This window comes from Hemiscyllium ocellatum, chromosome 15 (genome assembly GCF_020745735.1).
Source record: "Hemiscyllium ocellatum isolate sHemOce1 chromosome 15, sHemOce1.pat.X.cur, whole genome shotgun sequence".
NCBI classification, from domain to species: Eukaryota; Metazoa; Chordata; class Chondrichthyes; order Orectolobiformes; family Hemiscylliidae; genus Hemiscyllium; species Hemiscyllium ocellatum.
Genome location: NC_083415.1, coordinates 35900807 through 35927305, shown reverse-complemented (window position 1 = coordinate 35927305; position 26499 = coordinate 35900807). Strand labels below are relative to the sequence as shown.

Here is a 26499-nt window from a genome sequence, read left to right as displayed (position 1 = left end):
GTTGTATCAAAGCTCCACAAAGATGCTATCAGATTTTCAAGGCTAGGAATTGAAGCCCTATTTAAGAATTTAAGCTCTATAGATGTGAAAGAGAAGAAATTCTGAGAGTATTGTAAAATAATGATTTTGAGAGTAATGGCATTTCACCTCATTAAAGCCAAAATAGAAAAAAACTGATCTATTGAGTGAGATTTTAGTTGGGGAACTGATTTGGCCAGTTGAGATCAGAACAGCATCACAATGTAAAATGTAGGTACATGTGACTACAATAAATCAAATCAAGGCAAATTAGGATATTCAGAGCTCAATGGTCTTAAGAAAATAACTAAATTTATTAGTTAATATTGTGACAGCAATACTGATTTTGTGTATCTTGTTCTGAAAAATCTAATCACAGAGAAGTGGAGATGACTCATGCTGTTCTACAGATGTTAGTTCAAATATGCATCACATAAAAGTACTGAATATATTGGAAACATTTTTAATGTGTCTCACTTGTACATTGTTGGGAAACTGACTAGCAAAAAAATATGTATTTAGCATGAAAAATGTTGTTGGTTATTTCCTTGTATTTTCATTTATGGGGTGTAGGAGGTGGTGGCTGGACTAGCATTTATTGCCTATTCTTAATTGCCCTGGAGAAGGTGGTGGTGAGCTGCCACCTTAAACTGTTAAAGTCTGTGGCCTTTAAGGGCACAACAATGATGGTAAGGAGGGATTTCCAAGACTTTGTCTAGTGACTGTGTATGGTGACATAGCTCCAAGTCAGAATGATATGTGACTTGGAGAATTTGCATTTGTAAGCATTCCTGTTGCATCTCCTGTCTTTGTCCTTCTAGATAGTAGAGATTGCAGATTTGGAAGGTGCTCTCAATGGAAACTTGGTAAGTTTCCACAGTGCATGTTGTGGATGGTTCGTCACTAATGCTGCATATGTGGTGAAGGGAGTGAATGTTGAAGGTGATGCCAGAGGAGTTAGCCAAGCAGACAGGTTATCCTAGATTGTGGCAAGTTTCATGTGGTATTGGAGCTGTACTTATCCTGGCAAGTGGAGGACATTCCATCGCACTCTTGATGTCTACCTTGTAGATTGTTGATGGCATTGAGAAGATCGTAAATGAGTTACTCGTTGCAGAATTCTTGGCCTCAGGCCAACTCTTATGGGCACAGTTTTTAATTTCTGGTCCATTTTAGTTTCTAAATAATGGTAATCTCAGAATTTTCACAGTTGGGGATTCAATGCTAGTAATACCATTAAAACTCCAAAGGGCTATGGTTAGATTCCCATTGTTGGAAATGGTCAACTCCTAGCATTTGAACGTGAGGAGTTACATAAAGTTCCAAGCATTATGCAGTCATCAAATGACATTGTTAGATCTTATCATATGATGGAGAAAAGTCATTGAAGTCACTGAAGATTGTTGGGATCAGGATACCATCCTGAGGATATGAAACCCTTGGACTGAAATGATGACCCTTCAACAGCCACAGCCATTCGCCTTTTTGTTATGCATGATACTAGCCAGCATATAGGGTGTTCCCTATGATTCCCATTGACTCTAGTTTTGCTCCTACTTGTTGATGCCGTACTTGGTCAAATGCTGCCTTGGTGCAAGAGGCAGTGACTTTCTTCCGACCTCTGGATTTCAGCTCTTATGAGGAGGCCAATGGCACTGACGGAACCCAAATTGAGCATCACTGAGCAGGCTGTTGATAACAGTCCAAAAATCTAATATGTTATAACTAGTAGCTTGTTTGAGTAATGTTGTCATATACAGTAGTTATTCCGATGAAGAGTAGACCAATGTAGCAGCATTTGACTAGATTGAATTTGTTCTGTTTTTTTTGTGCACGTTTTATTCTTGGGCAATTTTTATATTGTCAAGTAGATGCCCATTGACTGGAACAGCTTGTCTTGGGACGCAGCTGGATCTGAAGTACGAGACTTTGGGATTATTGCTGAGATGTTGACAGGGCCCATTGTCTTTGTAGTATCCAGTCGTTCAAATGCTTTATAAATGATTTAGATGAGAATATAGAAGGCATTGTTAGTAAGTTGGCGGATGACACCAAAATTAGTGGTTTAGTGGACAGTGCAGAAGGTTATTTAAGAATACAAAGAAATTTTGATCGATTGGGTGAATGGACTGAGGAGTGGCAGATGGAGTTTAATTTGGATAAAAGCAAGGTATTGCGTTTTGGTAAAACAAACCAGGGCAGGACTTGGGCAAGAGGTTGAGGGATGAACCTTATGGAGGTTTTTAAAATCATGAGGGGTATAGATAAGGTGGATAGTAAGTATCTTTTCTCTATTGTGGGAATTTCAAAATTAGGGGTATATTTTTAAGGTGAGAAGAAAGATTTGAAAAGGACATGAGGGACAACTTTTTTACACAGACTGGTTTGCTGAGGAATGAACTTCCAAAGGAAATGGTGGATACAGGTACAGTTACACTGTTTAAAAGACATAAATAAGAAAGGTTTGGCAGGATGTGGGCCAAGTGCAGGCAAGTGGGCCTAGTGTAATTTGTGATTGTGGTCGGAATGGACTGGTTGAACCAAAGGATCTATTTCTGTGATGTGTAACTCTATCAAAACTGTGAGGGGGGGAAAATGTTGTATTAAATGTAAAAATATATTTCAGCCTAATGGATTTTGTGAATTTGCATCTTAATACACCAGTTTGCCAGTGATTTTCTTTCTCTAATTTTGTTTTAACCACCAGGTGGCAGTGGAGGTTTTAGCAGTTTTGACATTTGGCGATTAGTTCTTTGTGTTACATGTAATTATCAAAGGAACTTCAGCACATAGTACCTTTCAGAGCACTTCTTTTTTCAACCTTGGAAACTCAGAAATAAACCTGCAGATACCTTCAAAAAATCTAATATGTTATAACTAGTGGCTTGTTAGAGTAATGTTGTCATATGTAGTAGTTATTCTGATTAACCCTGATAATCTTTCAAGGTAACAAATGCAAATGGAAGTAGTAATTTGTAAACTTTGAGTGTAATACTTGAGATATTTGGATATCTATCAGTTCAATTCAACAGGCAGTAGACAGCCCTCAGTTCAAGATCAAGCAAGGCTTAAACACTTGCAAATGTGTGGAGTTTGATTTACACTAAAGGAGTGCTGCAATTTCTTTCAAAAATGCAGTGCTTTGTGTGACATGTTAAACCAAGATCCTGTTAATCTGTTCTGGTTGATGCAATTGTCCAGTACATTGAGGTTCTTGAAACTTGTGTGGCTGAGAGCAAGGACTGCAGGAGGGATGTGCAAACCGACCAAAGCACCCCTGTGCAGGGAGCCATAAAGGTGGGTAACATGAAAGAATGCAGTTGTAGCAGGGAACAATATAGTTATTGGGTAGATATGATTTTCTGACCCTAGGTCTTGAAATCTCAGTGCCAACTTCTGCGCTGGAGAGAAATATGGGGTGGAAGGATGAAAATCAGGTGGTTGTGTGGATTGGTATCAATGACATACTGACAGACGTTTGGCTAAGGGAGTCTCAACAGCTCGAGGCTAAATTGAAAAGCAGAATCGCAAGATGATGATCTCTGAATTATGACCTGAGTCTCAACCGATTTGGCTTGAGATAAATAAAATGAGAGTTAAATACATATCTCCCACAACATTCACTGAGCTAAATACATTTCATAATGTGACACTGGTACCTGTACTGAGCAAAGAGGAAGCTGTACCCTTTGGATGGTCATTACCTGAACCATGCTGGGATCAGTATTATGGTGAGTCACATAATTAGGTCCATACAGAAGACTTCAAATTAACTAGTTTGAAGAAGGGTTCACAGTAAGGCAAACCAGAGCAGGACTTATACAGTTGATGATAGGGCCCTTGTGAGTGTTGCTAAACAAAGACACCTTGGGTTGCAGGTGCATATTTCCTTGAAAGTGGAGTCACAAGTAAACAGGATGGTGTAGAAGGCATTTGGCATTCTTGCCATTCATTGGTCAGAACACTGACCATAGGAGTTGGGATGTGATGTGGTGGCTGTACAGGACGTTGGTGAAGTTGTTCTAGGTTACTGTATAATTCTGATCTCCCTTCTATAGGAAAGATATTAAACTTGAAAGGGTGCAGAAAAGATTTACAAAAATTATTGCCAGGGCTGGAGGGTTTGAGCTGTAGGAAGAGGATGAATAGACCGGGTCTGCTTTCCCTCGAGCGTTGGAGTCTGAGAGGTGACCTTAGAGATTTATAAAATCATGAGGGATATGGATAGGTTGAATAGCCAAGGTCTTTTTCCTAGGGTGCGGGACTCCATAACTGGGGGACATAGTTTTAAGGTGAGAGGGGAAAAATTTAAAAAGACTTGAGAGGTAACTCTTTCATGCAGAAGTTGGTGAGTGTATGAAACAAACTGCCCGAGGAAGAGATGGAGATGGGTACATTTACAACTTTTAAAAGACATCTGGGTGGTACACGAATAGAAAGGGTTTAAAAGAATGTGGGCCAAACGCTGGCATATGGGACAAAGTCACATTGTAGTGTCTGGTCAGTGCGGACGAGTTGGTCTGAAGGATCTGTTTCTATGCTGTATGACTCTGACTACGGAGATTTCAAAAGTTAAAAAAGGGTAAAGTGGTAGTGCAAGGTAACAATGCAAATGCTGGTAACCAGTGTGTGACAAGAAGGGGCAAAGCATACAAACAAAAATTTTAAAGCCACTTACTTAGGTATGTGGGCAGACCAAGAAATATTTTGAAATGTTTGAAAAAAATTCTATTCAAATAAAACTGATTGGTAAATCACAGTTGGATCTATCAAAGACATTAACTGTGTAATGTTAAAAGATTAAATTGGAATATCTCTCTGGACAATAATATAATATTAAAGGGTTAAACTACACTGACTGAATATTCTGGAAGTGGGTGGGGATGACATTCATGCAGGAATGCGGACAACTGTCACCCCATGTAGACAGTCATTTGCTACTACTCCCTTACTATTATCAAATGAAACTATCATTCAATTTCTTCCATTCGGAAATGCTTTCATAGCCATCCCCTGAAACCAGGTATGTCGCACCTGCATTGTCTTGGGGAATCTGAGTCAGGAAATTATTTGCATAACAATTCCCCAGGATTGGGGCATTTTAATTTGCACTATCTCTGAGGATGACCTCATGCAACCATTGTACCTGTGGTAACATGTGATTTGAGGCAGTGACTGGGGGCTGTCTTGAGTGGCATGTGACTAAGGGAGTGGCCAAAGTATCTGTGAGCATTACAAATTGACTTGTATAAAGGGAATGTGTTTTCTTTGTTCAGGGCCTCACTTTGACCCGATTTCGCATGTCTGTGAAGAGGGTCGAAGGGGTCACCTAGTTGGTACAAGCATTAATAAACCTTAACTGTTTACATATGTTGGTATGTGCGAATTGCATATCATGTGAAACCTCGGGAAAAGAACCTAACAACTGTATTATTACATTGAGAAGGGTTATAACGTTGCAAATAATAGAAATATGCTTGATAATTGGAATGATTTGGAAACTAACGAAGAGTCAACAAAAAGTTTAGTTAAAAACATGAAAAACCAGGAAATGAAGGTAATCTAGCAAGGAGTACAGAAATAGATTGCAAGAGATTTATAATTATGTTAAAATTAAGACAGTAGTTAGAGTAAACATTGCCCCCATACAAGCAAAAACTAGGAGAAATTATCATGCTGGATAAGAAAGTGGCAATGATATTGAAAACAGGTGAGATATTTCTTCATGGTAGAACACACTATTTGCATACCAAAAATAGATAAGCTAGGGTCTAATTAGAATGAGGAAATTAAGGTGACTAATGGCAGCAAAGTAGGAGTAATGGAGAAACTCCAAGGAATAAAATTTGACAGATCCAGGTTCTCATGGCATTCTTCCTTGGATTCTAAGGGATGTCTGAAGATTTAGTGGTTGTGCTGGCTACGATTTTCCAAAATTCCTGGAGTTTGGAGCAGTTCTAGCAAATTGAAAGTGAGGAAATGTGACAATGCTATTCAGTAATTGAGGATACGAGAAGACTGGGAAAAATACTGTCATGAGCCATTGGGAGCAAGCTAGAATTGATTATTAACAAGGTCTTCTGGCAGTGCATTTGGAAATGCGTAATGTGATTAGAGTGAGGCAGCATGGGTTTAGAAAATAAAGATATTGTTTGACAAATTTTAGTTCTTTTGAGGTTATGACTAGTTGGTTGGATAAAGGAAACAGATGTAGTTTACTTGAATTTGTAAAATGATTTTGGCAAGGTGTCATACCAACAACTCAGTGTGGCAATAAATTAGCACGGGTAGATTGATCAATGGACATGAAACAGAGGAAGGAAAAGTTACAGCTTTTCAAGTTTACACACTATGACTAGTGGCATATTGTAGAAATTTGCCCTGGAGGCTGAGCAGTTTACAATTTCTATTAAAGACAGACTGAGATATCTAAGTTTGGTGACGACACAAAACTAGGTTGGAATGCAATCATGAAGATTATTATGGACCCCCTCAAAACAGTTCAAGAAAATAGCCCAGACCCTAACTTTGCTAGTTGTTTTAAGCAGGTATAAAGTGGATAGTCCGAAAGTGATGCTATTGGCCAACCATTTAGGTTTAAACAAAACAGAATTTATTTGCAAGATCACTGAATGAAACGCAAACAAAAGAACAGAAATGAATAACATAACTATTTAAAATCCCAATCGACTCTATTGCAGTGTAATGATGCTGTTCCAAATTCCTGCAATAATCCACATAGACTCATAGAGATGTACAGCATGGAAACAGACCTTTCGGTCCAACCTGTCCATGCCGACCAGATATCCCAATCCAATCTAGTCCCATTCGCCAGTGCCCAGCCCATATCCCTCCAAACCCTTCCTATTCATATACCCATCCAAATGCCTCTTAAATGTTGCAATTGTACCAGCTTCCACCACATCCTCTGGCAGCTCATTCGATACACGTACCACCCTCTGCGTGAAAATGTTGCCCCTTGGGTCTCTTTTATATCTTTCCCCTCTCACCCTAAACCTATACCCTCTAGTTCTGGACTCCCTGACCCCAACGAAAAGACTTTGCCTATTTATCCTATCCATAGCCCTCTTAATTTTGTAAACCTCTATAAGGTCGCCCCAGCCTCTGACGCTCCAGGGAAAACAGCCCCAGCCTGTTCAGCGTCTCCATGCAGCTCAGATCCTCCAACTCTGGCAACATACTTGTAAATCTTTTCTGAATCCTTTCAAGTTTCACAACATCCTTCCGATAGGAAGGAGACCAGAATTACTCGCAGTATTCCAACAGTGGCCTAACCAATGTCCTGTACAGCCACAACTTGACCTCCCAGCTCCTGTACTCAATACTCTGACCAACAAAGGAAAGCATACCAAACACCGCCTTCACTATCCTATCTGCCTGCGATTCCACTTTCAAGGAGCTGTGAACCTGCACTCCAAGGTCTGTTTGTTCAGCAACACTCCCTAGAACCTTACCATTAAGTGTATAAATCCTGCTAAGATTTGCTTTCCCAAAATGCAGCACCTTGCACTTATCTGAATTAAACTCCATCTGCCACTTCTCAGCCCATTGGCCCATCTGGTCCAGATCCTGTTGTACTCTGAGCTGTCCACTACACCTCCAATTTTGGTATCATCTGCAAACTTACTAACTGTGTCTCTTATGCTCGCATCCAAATCATTTATATAAATGACAAAAAATAGAGGACCCAACACCGATCCCTGTATCACTCTACTAGTCACAGGCCTCCAGTCTGAAAAACAACCCTCCACCACCACCCTCTGTCTTCTACCTTTTGAGCCACATGAACCCCCTTTGGCAAAAAAGGGTAAGTGAAAGATCACAAGATTAAGCTCTGGGATGAAATAATTGCTCAGTGATGAGAGGCTGTGTAAATTGGGCCAATATTTTCTAAAGCATGGAAGAATGACCAGCAATCTCATTGAAATCTTCAAGATTCAGAAAAAAAACTTGATGTAGTAGATGAGACATTATTTCTGTTGGCTGGGAAATCCACAACAAGGGTGCACAAGTCTCTGATAACAGCAGGATCATTTAGGGTTTTGAAAAAATTTCTCCTTATCTGAGGATTTTAAAGTTTTTGAATATATTACCCCAACGGTATTGTGAATGCGCCATCATTGAATGAATTTAAGGTTAAGATAAACATATTTTGGCTGTCTTGGGAATTAAAAATCTGGGGAGCAGAATTTGAATTTGAATATAAGATCATTTCGAATGGTGGAACTGGTTCAACGTAATCTTATTTTGAAATTCTATGTTCTCATCTCTTACAATTATATGGATAAACAGAACGAATCCTGATTGAGTAAAGCAAAATATATATCTCAGATTGTTCTTTAATTGAGTGAACAGGATGTGCCATGTTAGAAGAAAAAAAATGAAAATAAGTTATCATGTACCTAACATTACTTTGTTTCCATTGATAGTTTTGTCAATGAGTTGCTTAAGTTTGAAGAGTTTTTAATAACTTACAGTTGGATATTTTTAATTTTCAAAATAAGTTTACTTCAAATTGAATCTGATCTGAAATAAGACGAACCTAATTTTAGTTTTTAATTGATTTAGTAGATAAAGTAATTTTGGTGTAATTTGTAAAGAAAGTATTGGATTTCTTACTACAGTTACATATTGTTTGATATTTCAATGCAGAGTTTGATATGTGATGTTTTAATTGTAGCAATTTTCTGGTTTGACATCACCTTATCCTGGTGGCTTGAATACACCATACCCAGGTGGAATGACACCCGGCCTTATGACACCAGGATCAGGAGAACTGGACATGAGAAAGATTGGTCAAGCCCGAAACACCTTGATGGATATGAGGCTGAGCCAAGTAGGTGAATTACAGTCTGGATAATGTACCAGACTAAAAGTGACTAATTGTATGCAGTAAAACACAAGATGCTTTGTTTCCAATATTATTAAGAACTTAACTAGATTATTGAATAGAACTATAGAACCTAAAAAATACACTTTTTAAAAACAAAAGTCCTGGATAAAATTAAGTGTAATTCTTTTCTTTATTTGAGGTGTCCGATTCTGTCAGTGGACAGACTGTTGTTGACCCTAAAGGCTATCTCACCGACTTGAACTCGATGATTCCAACCCACGGTGGAGATATTAAGTAAGTGGATATGAATCTAAATTCAAACAACTTTGAGTCAAAAGATCACATTTGTATCTGATTGCATATGTTATACACAGTAGTTCAGATAATTAATCTAAATTATTCTACTTCTAAACTCACTGGCAGTGTTTTCTGTTTACCACTTGTGTACACACAGTAACCAACCATTACAATAACAAAAATCATATTTTACCTATTTTAATTTTCTACATTTGTGGAAGAAGAAAATCTCCAGTTCAGAAGGTAAACCTAAAATCACAGTAGCAAAGTTTTAAACTTTTTTTGTATTCACATGCTGTTGAACATACAGCAGAAACATTGTAAATTATTTAATAGGATCTTTGACCTGGAAATGTTGAGACATTTACCATTGTGTTCTTGGGGACCTGGGGAAAGCACTGAGTCATGCACAAGTGGTTCTTGACCAGGAAGTTTCAGCTTGATTCCCTGAGCCTCGCCAGAAATTTACCCAAGCTTCCTCTGCTATTAACTATTGGATTAGGACCCGGCTTGATGCTGATTAACTGCTGTAGCTTCATGGAAAGGCCTAAAAATTTATTTAAAACTAAATCTGAATGATTCACGGTCTTATCTTATCCACCTTTGTCCACCATGAGAAATTCAATTGTGCAATCTTTTGTGATGTGAGACCTGTTTTGATTTTGTTTACTCGTTCTGTTCCTTCCTACTGTTAAGCAAGCGCAGCGAAGTCTTATCTTGTTCTTGACAGTTGCTAGTGTTATTCTTTTTCTATTCTGTCCATTTGCATGTAAATAATATGTACAAGCTTAAGTCAAAATTAAATACAAACAAGACTTAAGATATTTCTGTTAAAACTTTGTGGAAAGAAATTAGTAATATTAGCAGCAGTGGTAATATCTCTCAAATATATCTCAGCTATATTTGCAGGTAAAGAATTTTAATAGTAAGAACCGCAATAACAATTAGCATCATTATACTGTGAAGAGGTTAGGTAGGAAATTTGTGTCTGAATGAATGGAGCAGGTTTGACAAACTGACTTGCTTCGTCAAAATTAATCATGACTTTGATATTCTTGATTTGTTTTATTGCTACATTTTCTTTTACAAACGAGTGACTACTACTAAAATACACCAACCAGAAGTGCAAGTGTTTTCATGATTCCATTTTAAATGTGCTACTTCAAAAGTAATGTTTAAGAGTTTGGAAAAAAGAAAAATGTTAAGATGTATATTCTTGTAACAGTGATATTAAAAAAGCCAGATTGCTGCTTAAGTCGGTACGTGAGACCAATCCTCATCACCCTCCAGCATGGATTGCATCTGCAAGACTTGAGGAAGTAACCGGAAAACTGCAGGTGGCAAGGAACCTAATTATGAAAGGAACAGAGATGTGCCCAAAGGTATTCAGTATTTTCAGGTGGCTTGACATTATCCCTTGAATGTGCTTTTCACTTTGGGATTTCATTTGACGAAGACTTGATTTGATTTCTTTATTAGAATATATTTCAGGATATGGTAATACTTATTTCATTTTATAATATTTAATAAGTGTCATGTATATATTTATTATTAGCTTTGTATTAGTTGCATTAAGAAGCTGCAGTATATTCCAGTAATTTCTATATATATATCCATAACTTTTTATTTCTTGTAAATAATTGCTCAGCAGCAGAAACTCAGCGGAAAATTCTGGTTCTGACTGTGTTTTCTGAGTAATTGATGTTGTGACATCAATTTGTTACAGTGACCTCCATGGAAAAGATTAGTTGGTAGTTGCTAGCTATATCATTAACTAGGTCTGCATTAGCAACTGTCATAGATCCCCAGGTACTCAAGAATAGTTAGCATGAACAAATAGCTAATGGATATACAAATTATTTAGTTACAAGGTTGGGGTGGCTTTTCAATAGAGGGCTGTGTTATAAAATGGAAAGAATTGTTTTTAACCAGTAAACTGTAGGAACCTGAAACAATATTTTTTACTAATCAGAAAATTTAAGAAGTATTTAATAATATAAGTAGCATGAAGGCGAATTGTCTTTTAACTCACTTTGAATAAGCATTATGAATTTATTTTATGATTACCATTCCATGAAATATTTGGCAACTCTTTCTGTGTTAAAGGTGTTTTATATATATGTCAATGTTATAAGGGTGTACAGATACTTTAATGCAACATTATGGTTGGTTGGGAATTACGAAGACCACTGCTTGTGTGATGATTTAAATTTAAAAGTAAACAAAATTGATTTTATTTCTGGTAAATTGTGTTGTATGTTTCTAGAGTGAAGATGTTTGGTTGGAAGCAGCCCGATTGCAGCCTGGTGACACAGCTAAAGCAGTAGTAGCAAATGCAGTCCGACACCTGCCACAGTCTGTGCGTATATACATACGAGCAGCAGAATTGGAAACTGACATTAGAGCCAAGAAACGGGTTTTGAGAAAAGGTGAGTACCAGGTTTGCATTTAAACTATTTGTCTTATATATCTGAATTTATCAAATTCAACCTACTGAGTAGGTAGTACATTATTCACCTTTGTATTACGTAACCAAATCTCAGGTAGAAAGTGTCTTCTTTCTTAGCAGTAAGGGTCTTGTGTAAAATAATCATCCAATTTCAATCGAGTTATTATGGGTGCTGTTCCCCAGCTAAATTATCAATTAATAGGCACTAAATTTCCAATGTCAGTCATAGATCAAACTGATATCTGTTAAGAATTGAAAACAATTGCATTACTGCAGGAACTAATGGAAAGTAAAATCAGCAGAGTATAGAATGGGTAACCAATAGATGATTGAAGCCTACTTTGCATCCCCTCCCAAAGTGAATCTGTACCAATGACTCCCAACCATGGCGAGTAATGCTACTGAGCCAGTAAACGAAAGGCTCGAATGCTGCAGAGATATAAGCTCGATTCCCTCCAAGATGGGATTTAAATTCAATTAATTAATAAATTATGATGAAAATTAAGCTAGCTTCAGTCGCTGTGACCATCAAGATAGGTTTTCCTTTTTCTCATTTTTCCACTCCTCATGCCCCCATACATACTCTGCTCCCTAATCAGATCTGGTAGAAAGCGAGGACTTCAGATGCTGATGAAGGGCTTATGCCCGAAACATTGATTCTCCTGCTCCTGTGATGTTGCCTGACCTGCTGTGCTTTTCCAGCACCACACTCTCGTTCCTAATCAAATCCGTCTCATATATACATCACCAATTCCAAAATTCCCTGTTTCTTAATGAGCTCTATCACAAACTGCTCTGAAAACGCCATCTCGTTGATATTCCATGGATTCCTTTTCATGAGGTCCCCTACCAATCTGATTTTCCCATCCACCTGCATATTGAAGTCCACTATGATTAATGTAGTAGTGCCTTTTTTACATTCTTTTCTCTCTCTCATGACATATTTTCTTCCCCAGAACATGATTAGTACTAAGAGGCCTCCATATAACACTCAGTCTTTTTTTTTCCTTTGTGGTTCCTCAACTCTCTCCACACAGATTCCACAGCTTCCAAATCTATATCTTTTCTTGCCATCGATTTAACTTCATTTCTTAATAACAAGGCAATGCCACCCCCTCTGTCCATCTGCCTGTGCTTTTGCTAGGACTCCTATCCATGGATATTTAGTTCCCAATCCTGATACCCTTGCAGACATGTCTTTGATACCTACAACATTGTACTTGACAATTTCAATCTGTGCTACAAGCCCATTTACATTTTTCCATGTACTGCATGCCTTTAAGTACAATACCCTCAGTCCCCTTCTCATTGGTTTCCCCTACTAAGAGGGCAATTGTCACTGACTGGGTGATTGTATTTGCTCTACAAGGCATTGAGACTAAAGCATGTACTTCCGCTACTCGTTATTTCAACTCTCTACCTCCTTCCGTGCTGATCTATCTTATTCCCTGCAATGACCCCTCCTGCCCCTTCTGTGCCAACCCTCTTCCTACTCTTCCCCCGCTGAGTGCAATCATGCATGCACTCACTCACTTTCACAGCCACACCTCTTTTACAGACTTGAATTTGATTAAATATGCATGTAAAAGTTTAAGGAGGTACATAGCACATGTGCTGGTGTCAGCAAGTGCAGCCAAAGTGATCATGCTATCTCCTTCATTAATGCTGTTTGATGTAATGAATTCTTACATTTTTCTTATTTCAGACATCCACTGTCCACAATATTTTATTTTGCTTTTGACCATCAAGCTATTGTTATAAAAAAAATCATTTAATTCACTGTTATCCTTTTAGGAATTTAAAACTACAATCTTTACCTGATCTTCTGTCCATGTTATTCCAGAGCAAAAACAATGTGATTAATTCTTAACTGTCCTTTTAAATTGGTGTTGCAAGCATTGGTCACTTGCATTCCATTAGTGAATAAACAATGTCTAATTCTAATAGCATTTTACTTGTTCTCCTTCTGTCATCCATTTCATGTTACAAAACAGATCTGAAGGACAGGTAGTTAAGTACTTTACTGAGAAAGCCCAAGAAAGCATTTTAGTTTAGCATGAAGAAACGAAAAATAAACAATCAACTGACTTGGCTTTTCTTTTTTGACCCTCCCTGAAATCTGTCAGTTTCTGGCACCATATCCTTCTTCACTGTCAGGCATTTAGCAGCGGTGTGTTCGCTGAGCTGATTTGGACAAACATGTTTAGATAAAGTTCAGAAGAAATCTTGTAATGTTGGGAAGAATTGATTATTTATCATGTAGTTAAGAGCGTGGTGGATAACACGCATGCTGTATTTTGGAGGCATCCATTTGTTAGTTTTTACGTGAGGTCTTCCAATGTTTTGATTATTTCTTTGAGTTCAATTACTTCCATTGTCTCAAATTGAGGATGGTTGTTATTTCACTTGCCAATTACAATGGTGCATGATTTGTAACTTTATGGAGTGGATTTATGTGAAAGAAACTGAAGAACATTTAGGATCTTCATCAATTCCAAGAAGTGCAACCACACGTTTTTATATAGAAAATCTTTTGTTAATCATGACTCTTTTGCAGTGAAAATTTTCACAGTACATTCAGGTTTTGAAATAAATGTAACATGCATAATGTATAAGTAGAAGCATGATTAAAAGTGAAACTAGTGAAAATCAATCTCATGAGTTTTGTTTGTTTTATAAACTTAAATTATGCAATGATTGGTGATTCCTACTTCTGATGTATCTTTATTAAAATTGATCATGAGAAGTCAACTTACACTCTAGTAGTTCTGATAGTATTTAATAGCTGTATGCTATCCAGCATCAAAGATGCATTTAAAAATGTTTTAAAGACTTGAAGAAACATAAAAGAACAGTTTCAAAATTACTTTGTTTAATTTGGCTTTAACACGGACACATGAAGCATTGCTTTTGACCTGTTGAAGTGCAATTATGACCTGTTGAAGCCTGAAACCTGGTTTAAATTTGTTTAACTGGTTTATATATTTTTCTGATTGTTTTCACATAGAATCAATAGTTGGTTATACAATAGAACTAAACTCTACATGAAAAATGATTTAACTGTAAATGTTTTTTAAGCTATACAATAGTTTATTTGGTAACTTAACTTTTAAGCTCTGTTAATTCTGTGCAACTTGCAATCACTGTTACTCGGTTGGGTTATGATGGTGAAACAAACAATAAATTTTTAAAATCCATTCTGATTTCAGGTTTCTAGATTATATTGCAAATGGTCCAGTATGACTTTGAATTTCTTAATCAGCCAATGTAGGAAATTTGCAATCTGAGTTCATATCAAAAACCTGATGTTTATTTCTGTTAAAATCATTTTGTACTGCCAGATCCCCAGAACACTATGAAATTTGAAGTAATCTACAAAATATATGTTACTTTGTTCTTGTGCGGTTTTTTTTGTGTGGGAGCTTGTGGTATGCATTGAGCCGATATTATTCAAATCCACATGTAGTAAATGTTCTAATTTTTGTTCTAAATTTTAAACTTGCAGTTTGCTAAGTGATCTGTACATTTACAACACCGCTTTTTATCAGAACTATTTAATGTGCATGTATCATGTTGTTCAATAAAATGAAATGGTTTGTTTTCAGCCCTGGAGCATGTGCCCAATTCAGTGCGTTTATGGAAAGCCGCAGTTGAACTTGAAGAACCTGAAGATGCACGTATTATGCTCAGTAGAGCTGTTGAGTGCTGCCCAACAAGTGTTGAAGTATGTATGAAGGAGTAAAAAAATCCTATTTTCTGAAAACTCATAATAACAATTCTTTATATTTCATTTAGTGAGTCCTCAAACTAAAGAGGTAGTCTTTTCAAACGGATGTTTCAGAGTTGTGAACCTTAAATTTAAATTATTTTTCTGTTGTAGCTTTGGCTTGCTTTAGCAAGATTGGAGACCTATGAGAATGCACGAAAAGTGCTCAACAAAGCAAGAGAAAACATCCCAACAGATAGGCACATTTGGATTACTGCAGCAAAGCTAGAAGAAGCTAATGGGAATACCCAGATGGTTGAAAAAATTATTGACAGAGCTATTACTTCACTAAGAGCTAATGGAGTGGAAATTAACAGAGAACAATGGATTCAGGTAATTGAATGTTGGTGTGAGCATCAGTCAGAGCTTTTCAATTGAGTTGAGTCACATGTTGAATTAAGTTAATTGAATCTGATATACTTGCAGTGTAATACTCCTAAAGTAAAAGTTCATGACCTCCTACCATTATATATTTCTCAGCATAATCTGCTTAAAGCAAGTTGTGATCATAACATTTCAGGTTTTAGTAAGCAGAAAGTGTGATTTTGGCAATAGCACTTGACCACCTTAAATTCTATTAGCTTTGAAAATTGAATTAGTTCTCTCTCATACCTCAGTGTGAAGGTAACTTGAATAACTGCAAAACCTTTTCTCAAAAAGGGAAGCACAGTGCATCAGCAGATTTCATGTTTTTTTTTAAATATTTGAGATCTTTCCTATTTAGTTTCTTTCAAAGACTAGTGTATATTGAAACTCCCAGAATCTGATTGCTTGCATTACATTAGTTTTTACAATACCCATGAAAATATTCAGTTTTGGGTTCGAAGAAAGAATCATAACAATTCTCCCTTTATTCTTACAAATTACAAATACTTGGTTATTATAACTCAAGGAACACCATCCCTTTGCACGGCACACCATAAACTGCAACTGAGTTGGTGATCTTGACTTTCCAAAACACTGGAAAATCCCCCAAACCCACCTCAATGTAAATGTATTTTTCTAAGCGTAACTTTGCTCTCCTTATTGACTGGAGGCTTGAATATATATTCTATACATAAAGTGATAAATATATGTTTTAACTTTACCTCTGAAATCTTTCAGTCGCTATACCCTTACTACCTTGGTTTAAGTTTTAATTTTTTTGGAAGCTTCTAGCTGACAGAAATGCTTTATGTTTGCAATAGGATTGGGCAGATGTTGTGGAGAATATGCGATTAAAAGTATTTGTTTTGTTATAAACAAATTCTTCAAAGAAAGGAAGTAAAAAATTGTATTAGTACCTTGTATCCTCCAAAATGTTTGCTAGTAGACCAATATAGTAACCAAATTACACTCAATCGTTTTAGTTAGCTATTTAGAACTACATGATCTAAACAGAGTGCAATCAGTAGTGGGTGGAGGGTGGCAGTTTAGCAAATGTGGGAGTTGGATGGAGTTGGGTTGGAGGTCTTTTTTGTTTTTTTTGTTGTCTTGATTTCTTAAATACTTTCACTGATCAGTGTTGAAAGGAGCATACAAAGGCCCCAGAGCTGGGATATTATTGTTAGATTAAAAGAGAAGCACCAGGGATAAGCAAAAGGGAACAAATAAGAAGATCAAAGTTGAGTAAAAGGGAGTATCTTTAAGTAATTTGAAAAGTTAGCGGTTAAGTTTGTTTGTCATTTCAGGTAAGGTCAGCCAGGGGGAATGTGTGACCTGTCACATAGGGGGAAGTAATAGATCTTACCAGTCTCCTAGATGACCTTTGTGAAGTGCTCCCAACTTCAAAAGCTTGAGCTTTGTGTTTTGGAGATGGAGTAGTGGTTGAAAATATTGTGGCACATCTACAACCCTGAAAGTTACGTGGATCACATGTTTAAGAGGGGTGGTCACATCGCAGTTCAAGATACAGGAGGAAAGAGAGGAATGGGTGAAAGCCAGGCAGTTAAGAGAATCAGGCAGGTAATCTTGGGTCTGGGTCACAAATTGGTTTTCCATTTTTGGAAGCTGATGAGGACTGCAGAAAGAGGCAGGCTCTGGCACCACAAGTAGCCTGATGAGACAGGAGAGGAGGAAGAAAGCAGGAGCAATACTGAGAGGGGATACATTGGTTAGAGGAGCAGGCAGACATTTCTATGGCACAGCCATGATTACAGGATGGTGTGTTGCCTCCCTGGTGCCAAGATACATTGTTACCAACGATATCAGTAGAATGAGGCATCAAGAATTTAGGGACTGCAGGACTAAAGAGCAGGATTTTAAACCTTATAAACTCCGGATTATCCCTCTTGCCATGTTCTTGCGAGTTTAAAAAAAAGGCAGATGAATGCATGGCTCAAGAATTGACGCAGGAAGGGAGGGTTTTAGATTTCTGAAATCTGCCCTCATGGGTGAATTTACTTGTGCTGTTGGGAGGAATTTTAACCAGCTAGTTGGGAGGGTGGTTGAGACTGGAACCCTCATAACCTTTACAAATTATGTGGATGTGCACTTGAAATGTAGACCAAAGTGCTGGAAAGTGGGACTAGTGCAGATTTTTTATAGCTTTTTTTGTCAGCGCAAAGTTAATTAACTGAAGGGTATCGTTACTGTGTGATTCTAAAAGCGGAAATGTGCCATTTTAATGAGAAGCACAAAGATGACTAATTTCTCTTGCCTGCTGAGGCATTTGTTTTTAGCTTGTATGTTAGAAACTGTCCCATGCTGTACTTTTGAGTGTCATCTAACATCGTGTCTACCTAAAAATTTGTTTGATTTATAGATCTAAGCAGATTGGACCTATATTGTAATTGAGGCTAGTGAGAATTTTTTTAAATGCTTATTAATAAAGCAATGTAAAACTTGTTGCTCGCTGGCAATTGCGTGCAGGATTAATTGTCATACTTTTAGATTTGGCTCACTGCTTCAGTTAATCAAAGGCACATTTCATGGTAAAATGTTTGCTTAGTGTCTGACTCACCAGTGAACTTCCTCCAGATGTTCTGACGGTCTTTGCATGTTTTGAGAATCTTTTTTTCATAACATGTCATTGGTTTATTTTCTGTATTCATTGGGTTTTTTTAATTATATGTTTAGATGTGTTGTGACCATGCAATTGTTTTATAAATTTTATGATTTTATATTGACAAAGGCAAACAAATTTGTTACCAAACTTAGAATTGACAGCAAGTCAGTTATTATGAAATAATTTATACCATCCAAATTTGTAAATAATCTGGCACAATTGTTTTGTAATATGTGCACTATTGTTGTGGTTTTTTGTACAAGCTTTGGTCGAAATATGTGTAAATTAGTAACTGAGAAATTGCTGTAACTGATAATAGCAGAGTTCGTGTGAGAGTTATCTATTGATTGTTTTAACAGAACCATTAATCTGTTTGTAAGGAATGTGTTATTTTCCTCAGTTGCATATAGTGCTGCAATTGTTGCCTTGCCAGTACCTTATACAGCTTCATCATTAGATGTCTGCTTTTGTACTCTGTACCTCTGCCAATGAAGGAAACTATATGTTTTCTTTACAACATTATCTACCTGTACTAGACCTTCAGGGAACTCTGCATGCCAAGGTCTTTCACTTCATCTATCTGCCTTCGTATATTCTTGTTTATTATATATTCCCCTTTTACTGTTTGACCTCCCTAAATGCATTACCTCATACTTATCAGAGTTGAACTCCATTTGTCACTTACTTGCCCATTTCACATCACTTTGGAGCTTACAGTTATCCGTTACACTATCTACTATACGGCCAATTTTTCTGTCATCTGTGGGTTTCCCAAATGTGCAAAATGTTCAAGTCCAAATTGTTCACTTAGAAAAACAAATAGCAGGGATCCCAACACCAATCGCTATGGAACACCACTTGAAACAGCTTTCCATTTTCAAGGTAGCCATTGACAATTACCCTTGGGAACATGGGTTTTTACTTATTGACTAGTCTGCCATGTGGGACTTTGTCAAATGCCTTACTGAAGTCCATATAGACAACATAATCTGCACTTGTAAATCATTACCTTCCTTTAACAAAGCCATGCTGACTATCCCTGACTAGTTCTGTCCCCCTTAGTCCAAGTACCTCGACACGGTTCTGTCCCCCTTAGTCCAAGAACTCCACACCTATGTTCGGGACACCACCCACGCCCTCCACCTCCTCCATGATTTTCGCTTCCCCGGTCCCCAACGCCTTATCTTCACGATGGACATCCAGTCCCTGTACACCTCCATCCCCCATCACGAAGGACTCAAAGCCCTCCGCTTCTTCCTTTGCCGTCGTACCAACCGACACCCTCCTTCGACTGACTGAACTGGTCCTCACCCTGAACAACTTCTCTTTCCAATCCTCCCACTACCTCCAAACTAAAGAAGTTGCCATGGGCACCCGCATGGGCCCCAGCTATGCCTGCCTCTTCATAGGATATGTGGAACAGTCCATCTTCCGCAACTACACTGGCACCAACCCCCACCTTTTTCTCCGCTACATCGGTGACTGTATCGGCGCTGCCTCGTGCTCCCACGAGGAGGTTGAACAGTTCATCAACTTTACCAACACCTTCCACCCCGACCTCAAATTCACCTGGACTGTCTCAGACTCCTCCCTCCCCTCCCTAGACCTTTCCATTTCTATCTCGGGCGACCGAATCAACACAGACATCTGCTATGAACCGAATGACTCCCACAGCTACCTAGACTACACCTCCTCCCACCCTGCCCCCTGTATAAATGCCATCCCATATTCCTAATTCCTTCGTCTCCGCCGCATCTGCTCCCAGGAGGACCAGTTCCAATACCGTACAGCCCAGATGGCCTCCTTCTTCAAAGACCGCAGATCCCCCCCAGACGTGATCGACGATGCCCTCCACCGTATCTCCTCCACTTCCCGCTCCTCTGCCCTTGAGTCCCGCCCCTCCAACCGCCACCAGGACAGAACCCCACTGGTTCTCACCTACCACCCCACCAATCTCCGTATACAGCGTATCATCCGCCGTCATTTCTGCCACCTCCAAATGGACGCCGCCACCAGGGATAATTTCCCTCCCCTCCCCTATCAGCGTTCTGAAAAGACCACTCCCTCCGTGACTCCCTCGTCAGGTCCATACCCCCCACCAACCCAACCTCCACTCCCGGCACCTTCCCCTGCAACCGCAGGAAATGCAAAACTTGCGCCCACACCTCCTCCCTTACCTCTCTCCAAGGCCCCAAGGGATCCTTCCATATCCGCCATAAATTCACCTGCACCTCCACACACATCATCTATTGCATCCGCTGCACCCAATGTGGCCTCCTCTATAGAACATAGAACATAGAAAAATACAGCGCAGTACAGGCCCTTCGGCCCTCGATGTTGCGCCGACCAAAGTCTACCTAACCTACACTAGCCCAATAACCTCCATATGCTTATCCAATGTCCGCTTAAATGACCATAAAGAGGGAGAGTTCACCACTGCTACTGGCAGGGCATTCCATGAACTCACAACCCGCTGAGTAAAGAATCTACCCCTAACATCTGTCCTATACCTACCACCCCTTAATTTAAAGCTGTGTCCCCTAGTAACAGCTGACTCCATTAACAGAAAAATGTTCTCAGTGTCTACCCTATCTAAACTCCTAATCATCTTGTACACCTCTATCAAATCTCCCCTCAACCTTCTTTTCTCCAATGAGAACAGCCCCAAGTGCCTCAGCCTTTCCTCATATGATCTTCCTACCATGCCAGGCAACATCCTGGTAAACCTCCTCTGCACTCGTTCCAATGCCTCCACATCCTTCCTATAGTATGGCGACCAAAACTGCACACAATACTGCAGTTGAGGCCGCACCAGAGTCTTATACGACTGCAACATGACCTCGGGACTCTGGAACTCAGTTCCTCTACCAATAAAGCCCAGTACACCATATGCCTTCTTCACAGCACTATTTACCTGGGTGGCAACTTTCAGAGATCTGTGTACATGGACACCAAGATTCCTCTGCTCATCCACACTACCAAGTAGCCTACCATTAGCCCAGTAATCCATCTTCTTGTTACTCCTACCAAAGTGAATGACTTCACACTTAGCTACATTGAACTCCATTTGCCACCTTTCTGCCCAGCTCTGCAACTTATCTATATCCCGCTGTAACCTGCCACATCCTTCTTCGCTGTCCACAACTCCACCGACTTTCGTGTCATCCGCAAACTTGCTCACCCAGCTTTCAAGCCCCTCCTCTAGATCATTTATAAAGATGACAAACAGCAATGGTCCCAAAACAGATCCTTGTGGAACACCGCTAGTAACTGCACTCCAAGATGAACCTATTCCATCAACTACTACCCTCTGTCTCCTTCCAGCCAGCCAATTCCTAATCCAAACCTCTAATGCACCCTCAATGCCATACCTCCGTAGTTTTTGCATTAGCCTACCATGGGGTACCTTATCGAACGCCTTGCTAAAATCCATATACACCACATCTACTGCTTTACCCTCGTCCACCTCCTTAGTCGCCTTCTCAAAGAACTCAATAAGGTTTGTGAGGCACGACCTGCCCTTCACAAAACCATGCTGACTATCCTTGATCACATTATTCCTATCCAGATGTTCATAAATCCTATCCCTTACAATTCTCTCTAAGACTTTGCCCACAACAGAAGTGAGACTCACCGGTCTATAGTTTCTCGGGCTATCCCTACTCCCCTTCTTGAACAAGGGGACCACATTCGCTATCCTCCAGTCTTCTGGCACTATTCCCGTAGACAATGACGACTTAAAAATCAAGGCCAATGGCTCTGCTATCTCCTCCCTAGCTTCCCAGAGGATCCTAGGATAAATGCCATCAGGCCCAGGGGAATTATCTATTTTCATCCTTTCCAGTATTCCCCAGACCTCTTCCCTACATACCTCAAAGCCATCCATTCTAATCACTTGTGACTCAATATTCACATCAGCAATAGTGTCCTGAGTGAATACTGACGAAAAGTATTGATTTAGTGTCTCTCCAATTTCCTCCGCCTCCACGCACAACTTCCCACTACTATCCTTGACTGGACCGATATGTACCCTAGTCATCCTTTTATTCCTGACATACCTATAGAAAGCCTTTGGGTTTTCCCTAATCCTACCAACTAAGGACTTTTCATGTCCCCTTCTCGCTGCTCTTAGCTCTCTCTTTAGATCCTTCCTGGCTACCTTATAACTCTCAATCGCCCCAACTGAACCTTCACGCCTCATCTTTACATAGGCCGCCCTCTTCCCTTTCACAAGGGATTCCAATTCCTTATTAAACCACGGCTCCCTCACAAGACCTTTTATTCCCTGCCTGACTGGTACATACTTATCAAGGACACCCAATAGCTGTTCCTTGAACAATCTCCACATATCATTTGTGTTCTTCCCTTGAAGCCTATTTTTCCAATCCACGCATCCTAAGTCATGCCTCACCGCATCATAATTTCCCTGCCCCCAGCTATAACTCTTGCCCTGCAGTGCACACTTATCCCTCTCCATCACTAAAGTAAAAGTCACCGAGTTGTGGTCACTGTCCCCGAAGTGCTCACCTACATCCAAGTCTAACACCTGGCCTGGTTCATTACCTAGAACCAAATCCAGTATAGCCTCACCTCTTGTTGACCTGTCTATATATTGTGTCAGGAAACCCTCCTGCACACATTGGACAAACACCAACCCATCTAACGAACTCGAGCTATAGCTTTCCCAGTCAATATCTGGGAAGTTAAAGTCCCCCATAACAACCACCCTGCTACTTTCACTCTTCTCCTGAATCATCCTCGCAATACTTTCCTCTACTTCTCTTGGACTATTGGGAGGCCTGTAGAAAACTCCTAACAGGGTGACCTCACCTTTCCTATTTCTAACCTCAGCCCAAACTACCTCACATGGCAAGTCTTCCTCCATCGTCCTTTCCACCGCTGTAATACTATCCTTGACAAGCAATGCCACACCACCCCCTCTTTTACCCCCATCTCTGACCCTGCTAAAACATTTAAACCCTGGAACCTGCAACAGCCATTCCTGCCCCTGTTCAACCCACGTCTCTGTAATGGCCACAACATCGAAGTCCCAGGTACCAACCCACGCTGCAAGTTCACCTACCTTATTTCTTATACTTCTGGCATTGAAGTATACACACTTCAAGCCACCTTTCTGTTTACAGGCACCCTCCTTCGAGATCGATGCCTTGGTCCTAACCTCCCTACACTCAAGGTCCTGTACCATAAAGCTACAGTCCAGGTTCCCATGCCCCTGCAGAGTTAGTTTAAACCCTCCCAAAGAGCACTAGCAAACCTCCCCCCAAGGATACTGGTGCCCCTCAGGTTCAGGTGTAGAAACCGGAAACCAGTTGTCCAGAAACCGGAAACCCTCCCTCCTGTACCATCCCTGTAGCCACGCATTTAACTGTTCTCTCTCCCTATTCCTCGACTCTCTATCACGTGGCACGGGTAACAAACCAGAGACAACAACTCTGTTCGTTCTAGCTCTGAGCTTCCAACCTAGCTCCCTGAAAGCCTGCCTGACATCTTCACCCCTCTTCCTACCTATGTCGTTGGTGCCAACGTGGACCACGATCTGGGGCTGCTCCCCCTCCCCCTTAAGGACCCGGAAAACACGATCAGAGACATCACGTACCCTTGCACCTGGGAGGCAACATACCAATCGTGAGTCTCTGTCGCCCCCACAAAACCGCCTATCTGTGCCCCTCACTATTGAGTCCCCAAGAACTATCGCTCTACCTTTCTCCACCCTTCCCTTCTGAGCAACGGGGCCAGGCTCCATGCCAGAGGCCTGAACCTCGTTGCTTACCCCTGTTAAGTCATCCCCCCCCCCCCCCACAAGTATCCAAAACGGTATACTTGTTCTTGAGGGGAATGACCGCAGGGGGTCCCTGCACTGGCTGCTTCCTCCCACTCCCCCTCACTGTCACCCATCTCTCTATAATTTTCGGAGTAACTACTTCCCTAAAGCTCTGATCTATGACCACCTCTGTCTCCCGAATGATCCGGAGTTCATCCAACTCCAGCTGCAGTTCCCTAACACGGTCTAGGAGGAGCTGGAGATGGGTGCACTTCTTGCAAGTGTAATCAGCAGGGACGCTAATGGCTTCCCTCACCTCATACATGTTGGGGAGACGGGCCGCCTACTTGCGGAACGTTTCAGGGAGCACCTCTGGGACGCCCGGACCAACCAACCCAACCGCCCCGTGGTTCAACACTTTAACTCCCCCTCCCACTCCACCAAGGACATGCAGGTCCTTGGACTCTTCCATCGCAAGAACATAACAACACGACGGTTGGAGGAAGAGCGCCTCATCTTCCGCCTGGGAACCCTCCAACCACAAGGGATGAACTCAGATTTCTCCAGTTTCCTCATTTCCCCCCCCCCCCCCCCCCCCCCCCCCCCCCCCCCCCCCCCCCCCCCCCCACCTTGTCTCAGTCGATTCCCTCGAACTCAGCATCGCCCTCCTAACCTGCAATCTTCTTCCTGACCTCTCTGCCCCCACCCCACTCCGGCCTATCACCCTCACCTTGACCTCCTTCCACCTATCACATCTCCATCGCCCCTCCCCCCAAGTCCCTCCTCCCTACCTTTTATCTTAGCCTGCTGGACACACTTTCCTCATTCCTGATGAAGGGCTTATGCCCGAAACGTCGAATCTCCTGTTCCTTGGATGCTGCTTGACCTGCTGCATTTTAACCAGCAACACATTTTCAGCGCTTATCCCTGACTAGTCTGTGCCTTTAAGTGACAATGTATCTGATTTCTCTCAATTGATTCTAACAATGTGCCCACCACTGAAATAAGACTAAACTGGCTTATAATTCTTTGGCATTTCCTCTTAAACTATGGTACAGTCACTTACACAACAATGGAATTGAAATTCATGCTACAGAGAATGTTGGGTGTCTCAAAAAGGCTTCATTTGAGGTATTGGGAGGACCCTTGCTTCATTGCGTATTGCAGGATCCAGACCAATATCTGTTTGTTGTATGTTCTGCGGTACCTTGTACAGAAGTCCTGGTTGTAAATGATAAAATGATAACACGGCAATTTGAAAAGCTAGAAATGCATAACACAGATTTGCAATAATTCCTTTGTTTACTTCCTTTACCTGAGTTCTTGATCAGAGTTTGTAGCTCCTGTTTTCCTCAATTGATTACTGATCATTTCTAGAAGGGTTTGCTAAGTGGTCAATGAACAATTACAACAAAACTTTAACGTAACCATTCGTGATTGTTTATAGAGGAACAATTCTGATTTGAAATATCCTACTTTTGGACATTATTCATTTTAGAGTCATTACAATTATTAAAGCATTTTCATCAGTATATTGGAATCCGATGAGTTTCCATTACATAGCATCAGCATGTATTTGTTCATATTTTAATCTGTGCTCTCTTCTATATAGCACAAGGTTGCAGCAAGAAGGTACTCTGGAAATTTCCACAGAATTAAAATGAATAAACAATTTCTGATGCAGTGTATACTTTGGACAAATCACGCTGTAATACTTGGGTTTTATTTTAAATCTGTCTTGGAAATCTTGGTGACTATGGGTGAATGTGAACTGCGACTTAAACTGAGGATCTTGATGCGTAAATAATATTCTAAGTAATGATACAAATAAATTTCTGTATTGTTTGTTTGAAATTCTGTTTAATTACTTGAGTAAAAGTTAACAACTGAAAGTTTTAATTTAAAGTTTGTTCATTCTACATAACTGGTTTGGTTTATCTGTAATATAAATCTTGCTTTTATTCTTTAATGTGGCTCACATAGTTTTGCTGCCTTTGCAGGATGCAGAAGAGTGTGATAGAGCAGGAAGTGTTGCCACCTGTCAGGCTATTATTCGTGCAGTTATTGGAATCGGTGTTGAAGAAGAAGATCGAAAGCATGCATGGATGGAGGATGCAGAAAGTGTAAGTGTGGAGAATGTTTTATTAAAAACCATACTCTAATTTTAACAAGTTCGAGTATCTCCACTTGATATTAAGGCTGCATTTAACTAAGTATGGTATCAGAGGCCTTAGCAAACGTCAGTGGAAATCACAAAAAAGCTCTCCAAAGAGTGGAGTCATACCTTTCACAAATGTTGTTGTCCGTCTCAGCCGATAACATCCCTTTAGGAATTCTTCAGGATAGA

At 40.0% G+C, this 26499-nt stretch overlaps 1 protein-coding gene across 1 annotated transcript in view; it reads left to right on the top strand.

Moving 5' to 3' along the window:
- Positions 1-26499, top strand: part of prpf6 (PRP6 pre-mRNA processing factor 6 homolog (S. cerevisiae)) — a 57062-nt gene that overhangs the window by 12552 nt on the left and 18011 nt on the right. Inside the window, exons 6-12 of the mRNA XM_060836370.1 lie at positions 8720-8875; positions 9072-9166; positions 10395-10551; positions 11436-11598; positions 15224-15342; positions 15499-15717; positions 26153-26275. Coding sequence (XP_060692353.1) covers positions 8720-8875; positions 9072-9166; positions 10395-10551; positions 11436-11598; positions 15224-15342; positions 15499-15717; positions 26153-26275 — 1032 coding nt within the window. The remainder of the gene's footprint in view (positions 1-8719; positions 8876-9071; positions 9167-10394; positions 10552-11435; positions 11599-15223; positions 15343-15498; positions 15718-26152; positions 26276-26499) is intronic.